Source organism: Lissotriton helveticus, chromosome 7 (assembly GCF_964261635.1).
Source record: "Lissotriton helveticus chromosome 7, aLisHel1.1, whole genome shotgun sequence".
Taxonomy (NCBI): Eukaryota; Metazoa; Chordata; class Amphibia; order Caudata; family Salamandridae; genus Lissotriton; species Lissotriton helveticus.
Window position 1 is genome coordinate 719,451,987 of NC_136068.1, and position 12,433 is coordinate 719,464,419.

The 12,433-nt window shown below is 47.9% G+C and overlaps 1 protein-coding gene across 1 annotated transcript in view; it reads left to right on the forward strand.

Annotated features, from left to right (window-relative positions):
* The first annotated feature begins 412 nt into the window (after window positions 1–412).
* Window positions 413–12,433, forward strand: part of LARS1 (leucyl-tRNA synthetase 1) — a 238,577-nt gene continuing 226,556 nt past the window's right edge. The window contains exon 1 of the mRNA XM_078653048.1: window positions 413–537. Within this exon, the coding sequence (XP_078509174.1) occupies window positions 532–537 (6 nt within the window). The 5' untranslated portion in view covers window positions 413–531. The remainder of the gene's footprint in view (window positions 538–12,433) is intronic.

Consider the following 12,433-nt stretch of genomic DNA (forward strand, 5'->3'; position numbering starts at 1 on the left):
TCCAAGACGGCAGATTTATTTAATCCGAACTGAAAGAGAAAAGGGACAAAAAGACGGAAGCCGTGGGAAATTTGGCGGCCATTTTGAAGTTGTAATGTTTTCACCTTATCAATAACAAACAGGAGCCAACATCTGTTGTTAACAGCTAGTGTTCCAACATGTACATAACTGCAATAAGAGTTTCACATTTTGTAATGGTAACAAAGGAAGTACATCTACTCTAGGACACTCGTTCACAAATCGATAATTTAAGTGAATATTAACGATGGGGTTATCTCGGGACATAAACCCTATATAAAACATACATTTCTGCAGATTCTTTTCTTGTAGTTTACTCACTAAATTAGAAAAGGAAGCCACACGTCGTTGTTTCAACATGGCCGCTCCTCTGATGTGTGCCTTAACTGTTCAGGCCGGGTATTGCAGCATGTGGGAGATTCATCACTTCCTTTACGGCTCTTGTCGCTGTCCAGACCGGCAGCTTTCTCTCCCGTGTGTGCGAAGTGTGTAGACTGGAGGCTCTGCTTCACCATGGCGGTGAGTGCAAACTTGAGCTCGCGTGTACTCGACTCAAAGAGCTGGTCTTGCATCGCCTTGGGTATTATTCTGCCTAGTAGTTGCTGCTGATGCTATCTGTCGGAGGAGACTACTAGGAATGGATGAGCTGGGACACTGCCCTCCACTGTACTCTTAACACACTAAACACTAAAGACGACAGAATGCATGCCAGTCCCTTCTGTTTGAGGCAGACGTACACTTTTGCAATCACAAAACGTTTGTCCCTGGTGGTTTTCAAATTAATGGCAAGACACAGTGTTCCCAGCCCCGTGCTTTTCTGTTAAAATCGTGACCATAGATATTTTAGTGCAATTTGTTTGATGAAGCAAAGGAAGTCTAGAATGCGCTATCTTGTTAAATTAAACCGCATGGCTAAGAAAGCAATGGCATGTAGACGTTGATAAGTGGCCCCCAAATCCCTTTTTGTACGCAAAGGCATCCTCTTTCCTCGTGTATGTAATTTGAGAACTATGTCGCCCCTTTCTGCGACGAAATTACCCTATCGACTTTTCGATTTGTTTACATACATGTCTTTGTGAGTCTGTCATGGGTTGTTACAGTTAGTGTAGTGTGTCCAGCATATCTCTGTTTGTACTCCTGCATCAATATCCGCCAGTTCTGGCAGATCTGTTAGTCACACCAACACTGACCTTATCCTTACGGACGTACAGTAAGAATTGGGATAGGCTAATCATAGTACTGCCTTGTCAGCTGCACTACAACATGCTCGCCACCCTACTGCAGACCCTAAACTATTTGTAATTGAATCCTTGGCCAGAATTGATGTTTACATTGCATCAGGTTGGCGCATTAGTTCTTAAGCAGTGGCATTGTTAAATGGCTCCAAGGTGAAGATTGTAATGTTGTTTCCTCCACAGAACACTCTGAGTCAGTATAGTGAATAACCAGATTTATTTCCATACATTTTATGCAAGTATTCTTAAGCTAAGGGCGCCGAGCGTCTAACTGTCCCCAGCTCCGGTCGCCAACTGCCGCTCTCCGCTTTCGCGCCTCTCTACCGCTAGCCTCTGCGCATGCGCGCCCTCTCCGCTCTAGTCTGGTGCGTCATCGCGTCATCGCGTATGCGCACCCAGACTAGAGCGCACACCACATATCTCCCTCCTTTAATAGAAAACATAAGCGTGTCCCCCCCTTACACCAGGTGGGGTGTCCTTCAACTGGGAATAGTCTTGGTGGGCCAACCAGGGGAACAGCACCCATCTAATGTCCTTCCATATCAAAGTCTCTATAACGAGAGGGCACAATAACTGCCCTTCCACTGCGGGTGTGTCTTACCGGCATGCTCTCTGACACTTCTGTCTCTCCTCGGGACACCCCGGCTTCTCTCGCGTCTGCTCTCTGTTCTGCGTTCACCTGTTCATCACGGCCCTCGGACAACCTGGGTCCCCAGGCTTCCATTTCACTGTCGGCCCTTGCGCCATCTTCCTGATTGTCCGTGCCTTGCTCCGAGACGGCTCTGGCCTCCTGGTCAATCCTGCTACTCTCTTCCACCTCAACCTTGGGCCAAACTAATATTTTGTTGACTCTGGCCATGCGGTCTTGCGACCAGACCTTTCCATCACTGAGGAGAGCCGCCCTGCCACGCACTTCCTTGACTTGTAGCGGCTGGCTGAATTTACTATCGCCTTTCTTTTGCAGAGTGGGAAGTTTGATCCTAACCCACTCCCCTTTTTCCAATGCCGTGTCCTTTGTGCTTCGTCGCTTGTCATAGTGGGCTGCGTAGATCCTCTGGGCCTTCTCCAGGTTGTGTTGCACCACCGCCGGGGACCACTTGCTGGTGATGGTCTTTTCCCTCCAGGCCACATTGTCCCGGGTGAAGGGATGGCGTCCCCTAAGCACTTGGAACGGACTGTACCCCACCACCGAGGGTGTTATCCGGTAAGCCCACAGCATGTTCATCACTTCCATCTCCCAGTCTTTTCCTTGTGAAATGGCCGCCTGGATGGAGCCCATGAGCACCCTGTTAAACCTTTCGACCTGGCCGTTGCAAGCCGGATGGTACACGGCCGTGTGTTTCACCTCGATCCCATTCCTCTTCATGTATCTCTCCCACTTGTCTGACACAAATTGCGGTCCATTGTCACTAAGAATGGATTTTGGTATTCCTTCTCTGAGGAACACCGAGGTAAGAAACTTGAGGATCGTCTCCGTGTCCATCGACTCTTGTAAGTCTATTTCCGGCCACTTGGAGTATTTGTCAATTATTACGCAAATGTACTTATTCACTCCTCTGCTGTCCAGCACGGGCCCCAGAATGTCAATGGCCACTTCCTCCCACGGGCCTCGTGGGGTGTCAAACTTCCCTAGAGCTGGTCTGAGTGGCCGAAGCACCTTATCCGCGCCCTGGCACTGTTCACACTCCCTTACTTGCCTCTCTATGTGATTATCCATTCCCGGCCACCAATACATCTGTTTGACCAACGCCTTGGTTTTAACGATGCCCAAATGCCCCTCATGGAGCAATTTCAGCAGTCTTGGTATCAGTGTCACTGGGGGCACCACTTTCTCTCCTCTGTACAAGAATATGCCTGAGTCACTCAGGGATAGTTCCTCCCTCATTTCATAAAATCGTCGCACACCTTCCTTGAGCTTCCTCTTGTCCGGCCAGCCCATGGTAAGATGTTTCCTAACTTCCATCTTTTCCTCATCGAGCTCATAAGCTGCCTGCCACTCTTGTGCACTGATTGACGTTTCGTGGTCCTCCATGCTGGCCACCATCTCCTCTGTGTCCTGGGCCTCACCTGGCGCCTCCTCCATTGCTGCCGCCCGGCTGAGGTAATCAGCTACCTTGTTCTGTGTTCCTGGAAGGTATTCCACATCATATGTATAGTCCAGCAACTTTAAGGTCATCTTCGCTATCCTCGGGGTGGCCGTGTCATGACCCGAAGACGTCAACACCTTGATGAGTGGCTTGTGATCCGTTTGGAGTCTGAATCTTGTGCCCCATATGAATTGACGGAACTTGCTCAGTGCCCATGTGACCGCCAGCATCTCTTTTTCGATTACGCTGTACCTTTGTTCCGTCGGGGACAGCGCCCTGGATGCAAAACAGATCGTCTCCTTGGCACCATCTTCCCTTTCCTGCGCCAAGACAGCTCCCAGGCCCTTGTCACTTGCGTCAGTTGTCACCACTGTTTTTCCGGTGGGGACATACCCTTGCAGTGGGATGGCGTGGCTGATGCAGTCTTTAATGGACTCGAATTCGGATTGGGCCTCCGCATCCCATTCGAACTTTGCATTGTTCCTGATTAGCTGTCTCATCCGGTGCGTTCTGGTGGCAAAATGTCTGACAAACCGGCTGTAATACTCGGCCATTCCGAGGAATGACCGCACTTCCTCTTTGGTAGTTGGAGCCTTGGCATCTTTTATTGCTTTCACGTTTTGTTCCTTCGGGGATATGCCGTGCGTCCCTATCTCGTGCCCCAGGTAGGTCACAGAGCGGGACCCTATTCTACACTTGCTCCATTCCGCCGTCAATCCCCTGCTTTGCAGCACTCCCAGCACTCGGTGTAGCTTCCTGTCGTGTTCGCTTTTGTCGGAGCCCATCACTAATATGTCATCTTGGAAGTATTGCACTCCCGGAATGTCCTTGAACAACCTATGCATAAGTTTCTGGAACACGGCCGCAGCGGATGCCAGGCCGAACGGCATTCTCTTGAATTGATAGCATCCAAAGGGCGTTATGAAGGCTGTGTACTTCCTGCTCGATGGATGCAATTCTATCTGGTAGTACGCCGACGTCAGGTCTATGGTGGAGAAATGGTTGATCCCTTTAGTCCTCGCCAGCATCTCATCTATTCTGGGGAGCGGAAATCTCTCCACTACAAGGCTTTTGTTGAGCTCCCTAAGGTCCACACAGAGCCTGACCTTGCCGTTCGGCTTCTTAACTACCACCAAGGGCGATAGCCATTCCGCACTGTCCACTGGTTCAATGATGTCTTGCTCTTCTAACCTCATTAGTTCTTGGCGCACCGCCTCACTCGTAGACATCGGTATGTTCCGTACTTTATGCACCACTGGCACTGCACCCTCCTTGATGACCATCCTGTGCACGAATTTGTCCAGTTTTCCAACTGTGCCCTCAAATACTTTGGAGTATGCCACCTTCCAATCCTCCTCCTTCGAGAGGGGCCATTCGTCTGTTAGCAGGATCTGATCTTTCCCCCCAGGATTGAGGATGATACCGAGATCACCTGCATCTCTCCATCCCAGTACCGATGGGCCTTTTTCAGCTACATACAGGGTGCACGTGGCTGACCGTCCTCGGAATTCGAACTCCAAGTCCCTGCACCCAACCAGGGGGATGGTATTCTCGGTATACGAGATGGGTCTGATGTCCGGCGGCTTCAAGTCAGGACCTATGGCAGGCACGAAGTCCTCTTCCCATATCGACCTTTGTACAATGGTCCAGGGGGATCCAGAATCCACGGCCACGTGTACTTTGACACCACCTATGAGCATGTCGGTGCGGGGCTTGTCTCTTCGCTTGCCGGACACGTCCAAAACTTGGTCCTCTATGCACAGGACTAGATCATCATCATCCACTTCGTCTTCCTCACTTACGTTGGCCGCTGCTGCATCTATGCACTTAACCATGGACTTCGCCCCTTTCTTTCGGCAGACTTTTTCGAAATGGCCAGTCAACCCACAGAACGAGCACCTGGCGCGGAAGGCGGGACAACGCCGGTCCTGGGCCGCGTGTGCTGCACTACCACATCTGTAGCATGCGAATTTTGATCCCTGGCCAGAGCGAGTCACCTGTTTCCCAGCTCCTCTCATATCTTTCCTCGGGTCCCCGAAGTTACTCTTGGGTTTACTGGATTGTGGTGCCTCCTCAATCTTGTTGACCATCTGTCTTGGGCCACTTTCCCTTTTCGCCGCGTCTGCACCTCTCTTCGACATTTCGGCCTTTTTGACCATCGCCACCACTTCTTTCAGGGTTGTCTCATTCATTGCCCACAGCTTGTCTTGCACCGACCTGCTGGTGGTGTGCATTACAATCTGGTCCTTAATGTACTCATCCTGCAGGTTGCCATACCTACATGTGATTGCTAGACGGCGAAGAGCTGCCACGTAATCGTCAATGGACTCTCCCGCCTCCTGTTTCCGCTGTTGGAAGTTATAGCGGTCTATCGAGACGCAGACCGCTGGGCGGTAATGGCAGTCCATGTCATCTAGCGCATTTGCAAACACATCCGTCTCCGCTGCACCCCTCTCTTTGGGCACCAGGTTCTTAAACACTCTCACCCCTTCTGGGCCTAAGTTGTGAAGCAGCAGTCTCTTTTTCCTTTCCGGCGTGAACTCACTTTCGCTTTCATCACCCAGGGCCTCGATGTAATTTAGGAAATAATCTTTCCAGTCTTCCCATTTGAGTTGGGGTTCACCTGGTCTCGGTAGGAACGGAACTGGAGCCATCAGGGCCGACGCCTGGTTCGCCATTCTTCCCTCACCTCTGGGTCTTCCTTCTTGGACCCTCCTTTGAGTGGGTTCACCTGACACTCCTGCGCTCCCTGATGTGTCACTTTGGCCCCTTGGGCTCCCTGGGGTTGTACTTCTCGCACTGTGCGCCGACTGTGCACTCTCCCCCCTTTTCTCTGGCTCTGGAGGGTCTCCCTTGGTTGCCAGGGTGCAGCCTAGGGGCTCCTGAAGTCTGGGACCACACTGACCTGACTTGTGTGGCTGATGTTCAGCTTATTGCTTTGCTGCTGCGCTGCTGCCACGCCCTTTAGCTCTTCTTTGCCGGTGATTAGCCTTGCTGACTCTTGAGGATGGCTGTGGGGATGTCTGCTGTCGTCCTTGCACCGGGTGGTGTCCAAGTCCCAGCCTCGTCGCCACTGTAATGTTGTTTCCTCCACAGAACACTCTGAGTCAGTATAGTGAATAACCAGATTTATTTCCATACATTTTATGCAAGTATTCTTAAGCTAAGGGCGCCGAGCGTCTAACTGTCCCCAGCTCCGGTCGCCAACTGCCGCTCTCCGCTTTCGCGCCTCTCTACCGCTAGCCTCTGCGCATGCGCGCCCTCTCCGCTCTAGTCTGGTGCGTCATCGCGTCATCGCGTATGCGCACCCAGACTAGAGCGCACACCACAAAGATGACTTAAGAAGAGATGACTGGTACGATAAACTGGCAGCCCATTACATTAACATTTACTATAATGTATCAATGCACCTATACAGCTACCAGAAGTTTGTGACCAAAAGAAAATTTTGGGTGGGACTCTGGCGGTGTGCGTCAGTTGTGCTGGTCTTCAAAACGAAAGAAGTGGGTCCAGATGCCAAACTTGGATGTGGGAAGGGAGGATTCAATAGGGCTTTAAGGTAGTAATTTAAACAAGCATTGGAAATGCAATAGGGCTCGCATTAGGAAAGTTTGAGCTATTGGTCTTATAAATTACACATCTGCACATAAAGTGCAAAGGACTACCGCGAACGTGTGCTTGTTGAGATTACAAATATTTTTGCTTTTGGCCAACTTTTTCTTACATTGGTGAAAGAGCCCTGAAGTCGGTCCAACAATAACGTGTGAAAAAAACATGTCAAAACAAAACTGGAATTGAGAATGCTGTTAGCCAACTCCAGACCTGTTGCTATTGCCAATGCTTGTTTGTGTTGTTTTATAGACGAGAGAGTCCCCAACAACCCCCCAGTTTCAGATTCACGAGAAAAACGGTTTAAGAGTTAGCTGATGAGAAATCAGCGCATTCATTGTCAGCAACAACTTGAACTCAGGAAATACTTATAAGTTCTTTGGGGTGGGAACTTCAAGAGGGTGTAAGCAAAGGAAATGCGGGAAGCTGTGGACTACAGGGGCCAATAATTACAGTCTATGTAAGACTTCACGTGTGTATGCAAGTGTGCACAACCCTAATTTGCATGCCTAGAAGGGAGCACGAGAGCAGCAGAGAGACGTGCCCATCTCCTTCCGGGTTCCTCTGCAGTGCAGGCAGCCTTGCTGAATGGCACCTAGCCCGGCTGAGGCGGACACGCCCGGGGAGAGGGGGCGCAGGGAAGTGTCAGGGGAGTAGGCGAGTGGCATCATGGTAATGTGGCGGGTCACTGGGAGGTGCTCGGAGGGAGGTGGCAGCCGCTCAGTCGTGTAATTCAATAACCGAGGCTCGCTTTCCGGGGTTGAAAGGGCGGCCCTACAGATTAGTAACGAGAAAAGTGAAATCCGTGTTTTCCTTTGTTGCTGCCTTTATTCATCTGCTCGATAAGTGGGAGAAAAAAATAGGATTGATAACAATTGGGTTAAGCAATAATGGCCCATAATAAATGGAACATTGGGCAAGGATCGTTGGTCCTGCGCGCCTTTGCCTTGCACCACGCAGAATGAAGCTGACGTCACACGTACAATCCTGCTGAACATCAAAATAGTATGTGCACACTAAACGCAAAGAGAGTTTCTTCACTGGACGCCGAAGTAATTGTAGTCCAATGAATGACCTGTGCTCAGCACACGCTGGTACTGGAGTGTCAGAGATTCCCAAGTCGTCACGGAGGTTTGCTCAAATCAGCTGCTTTAGTAGTTGTGTAACATGGGGCCCATGAAGTGTGGCTGTGGTTGTGCATCACGTGACCCCCAGCACTAGCTGCTTAAACAAGACGGAGGGCATTGCTGTGGGGATAAGCACATAGCTTCAATTTCACTAAAACGGATATCCTTGTGTGTAGCGACACCGGATGGCCTCCCCCAGTACAGGCGGCCTGCCGTGAACGCTTGTTTAGTGGGCTGAGCTTTGACAGCTCAGCTGCAACTAGGCCTGTTGTATCGTAAAGGTATATAACTAGTGTTTACTTCTCTACATGAGGCGTTGAAGTGCTTAGCGCTGGGCAGTACAGTGCGCCGGAACGCCAGATAGGTTGGCAATCAGTGGTTATCAGTTACTGGGATTAGCTTTTTGCTCCTCGGGAAGCCGTTCCATTGCTCCACTTTTTTTGCAGTAGATTAAAATAATAGCCGCTTTATTGGAGTTTGGGGGTTGGGTGGATTATGTGAGATTAATGCACAAACCCGAGGAGATTAGGTTGTGTTAGGTTGCAGAGGTAGCACTTTCACCGGAGAGGCTATGGTCTTTGAAATTTCGTGTGGATAACTTGCAGACGCACAATAATAGGAGTTTACGGCAAAGATGCATGGGATAGGGAGAAATAATAAGGGGTCTTGTAGAGGCTAGACATATGAGGGGTGAGAATGCTAAGGAAGGAGTCATCTAGGCAGAGGCAGGGAAGGGGCTGATCAGGGTTGGCGGGTAAGGAGGAAAATGACTAGGAAGAGAGCATAAAAGGAAACGCGGCCGTGAAACTGAAAGTACGGCCGGCCGGCCGTGAATAATTAGGGGATGAGCGCACGCTGAGAAGCTGCCTTTGATGTGGTAATGCGAGGCAGGCAGGCGGCTGGTGGCATGGTGCACGCGCTTTTTAGGGCTTGCGCTTGCGCAATGACCTAAAAAGCACATGCACTGCAAGGAATCGCCGGGGGAATTGTGCTTGGTTAAACCCTGGATAAGCCACTATAGAGCTTCGCCAGCTATGCGCATCAGCAGGCGAGCCCTAAAAAGTACGTGAAACCGGATCCCTACCAGGCGCTATATTCATGCCCTTACCTTTACAAGCAGAAAAAGAGGCGAAAACAACCGGGTGAACAAAAACAAATATATTGAATAACTGGCAAGAAAGTGGTAACCCTGATCGCTAAAATACTAGAAAGTATTTGAAACGCTGTCTTCAGAGCTCGCAGAGGGACAGTCACAAATATGTATGCCAATTTTAATTATGTAGCTATGGAGAGTGGAGCTACACAACTTTAGAAATATTGACAGCGCCAAAGGGAAAGAAAATGCACTGTTTACAAGGTAAAGTAAATGTGCGTGCGTGAAAGAGTTGGTGGCAAAGTGCAAGAGACAAGTGGAAGTATCTGCCAAACAAAATAATGAAAAAGACCACGATGAAAGAGGAAAGAAACTGTTGGCCATGGAGTAGAAGGAACTTTAGAAAGAGTGATGTGCAATAATAGGGCATCAATTACTTCTACGAGGGAGAAAAAATAGAGGAAAGTTATATTAAGGGGAGACGGGAGTAATTGAGACACTCACTGATTTAAATAAAGTTGGTTTTTTTTGGTAATATTTTATTTATAGTATTTTCTTCAATGTATAAGTACAAAAAAACAACACAGGACAACAACAGTACGCTCACCAATGCTCTCTTCGTGTAAGAAATACATCCACATTAGCATTCCGAAGGTACAGCATGTGACTTGATACATAGCACTGTACCAATTTTGTAAAGTCTTATTTGACGATGGCCCATCTGGGGCTGTAAGAAGGTACATTGTTAAAGGCCTCCAAATTTCTTTAGGCCACTAGGCACATGGTAGCGCTAAAGCATAGAGTTACAATTGAGTTCTAAAGTACGTCATATCTAGCACCCAGTTCTTTGTGGTTTGATTTATACTAGCACCCCAATGGAGCGCTATTCTTCTTTTAGCCAGCAAGAGTGTCACCGATACAAATTTTAAATTGGCAGGTTGTAGATTCATAACTCACCCCAAAAGGCACACTTTGTTGATCACCATATCATTTATTGTGTCGGAGATTTGGGTCCAGTATTGTCTAACAGACTAACATTGCCAGGCTAGATTAAGAAAGTCGGCCTCAGGTGCCCCGCATCTTACGCTCTGTGGATCTTCCCTCAGTCCAAATTAAGGTAATTTAGCAGGTGTATAATACATTTGGTGTATATATTTAAAGTGCATAATTCACAGATTACAGTTTGATGTGAGGAACTTGAGTTGTGTGCAACTAAACTGCCACTCTGCCGCCTTCCTGGGTTTCTCCATTATGGCATTCCATCTGTCTATCGCCTTAGTCTGAGTCCGCGATTTGTCTGAATGCGCCACATTATACAATAAATTGATCAAATGTCTGAGCTTGTCAGCAATGAGTGGGACTTGTAGGGCCTTTAATGATGTTGGTCCCCCTGAAAATTTTGTGTAGAAGTCCCGTGAGGGCAGCCCTGAGCCGGTATATGTAAATGTCAGTATTGGGGTGTGTCTTTTAGTTTGTGTAATGCCTTCTAATGTCACAAATGTGCCATTACTGAATACTTGCCCCATAGTTGTGATGCCTGTGCATGTGTGAGAGCGCTTCGCCGTATCTTCCTTGGAAACAGATATTGCGGGATGATGGCACAAGGGAAGTGCCTGTGCATATAAGAGAGTAGTCAGTCAGTAAAATCAACTTTATTCGACTAGCTAAAGCCATAAAAGTACAACATAAAACATCTATAGACATAAGGCATTGTATAAGCATCATTTAAATCCATTAAAATTCACATCTTTGTATATTTAGAATCCATTAAAACGTCATACAAAAGATAATAAAAAACAACCACAATTATGACTATTAGGTAACTTTGGATGATGACCCACATAGACATACTATCAGTCTCGTTCAGAATAAATAACTCTGCTTTATTCTATTCCTGTATGTAATTGCACCAATTCAAAAACTAGCTGCAAGTGGACCAGAGCTGGCCATATAAGAGAGTATTTCTTGCCAGGTTTCCGGGAAAGCACCAGGCAGTTGTTGTGGAATATACTGTAATAATTTCCAAGCATGCTTGACCCTCTTCTAGGGCATTATGGCCCTAAGTAGAGTAGGATAAGCATCATCCTGTTCCACTGCAACATCGGGCACTTATTCAGATGGTGCATACCAATAATGCACGAAGTGTACCTGTGTGCATAAATAGTAAAGATGAAAGTCGGGATCATTGAATCCGCCGTACGCATATGTCATTGTGAGGATATCCCAACTGATTCTGGGCTGTTTCCAGGCCCATACCAGTTTCAACTATAACTATGATAATAAAATATAATTGGTAACACTGCATGTCATCTGCATTTAGTGATATGGTAGGAAGCCATAGTCTAAAGTTTCATGCTGATACACCATGTCTATTGACATGTGACACAAGGCAGCCGTGAAGGCATATAAAAGAGACTTCAGAGGGCACACTTGCCCCATGCCTCTGCCTATGGGGAATACATCAGACGTGTGTCCATTAATATGTATCCGGGCTACTGGGTCCATATATAGGAGTCTGATTAAGTCCAGAAAGACCTCAAGGATCCCCATCCTGTCCATGACCATAAACATATACTCTGATTCAACAGAATCAAATGCTTTTGTGGTGTCTAATAGAACCGCCGTTGCTGGCAGGGATGGGTTTAATTGATGTAGTAAAGCAAATAAGCTGCACAGGTTATGTGCAGTCGATCTGTATGGGATCAGCCCTGAATGGTCAGGTAAAACCATGTTAGGAAGCAGGAGCTGGAGCCGAATCGCTATTATCTTAACTGAAATTTTGGCTCTATATTAACGAGCGAAAGTGGTCTATATGACTTGCAATGTTCTGGTGTTTTTTTTTTTTTTTTTTTTTTGAAGACTTTATTGACGTCCGTGCAGTTTACACAGCATTCGCCTACAACGCGGAGGCCGGCTGCTATTGTATAAACATTTGGGTATATCATGGCACATCAGTCCGTCGGATAAGTTATATGTCAGCATCAACATAGTACCAGTCATCAAACAACATGTCAGCCTGCACCAAAAGTTTCAATGTACGTCTTACTTTTATGATTTTGTAAACTTAACTCAACTTGTGACTCGATAGCTTAATTATGCAGTTCATACCGTTAAATTGTACATTACTAGGTTCATACGAGTAAGTTCTGACTGTGATTCCCCTCCATCTTCCCGCTCAGAGTTCTCTCTGCCAACCAACCTCCCCCCGTTCTCCCTGTTCCTACCCTCCTCGACTGGTGTCCCCTGCCCCGTGTTCAAGCTATA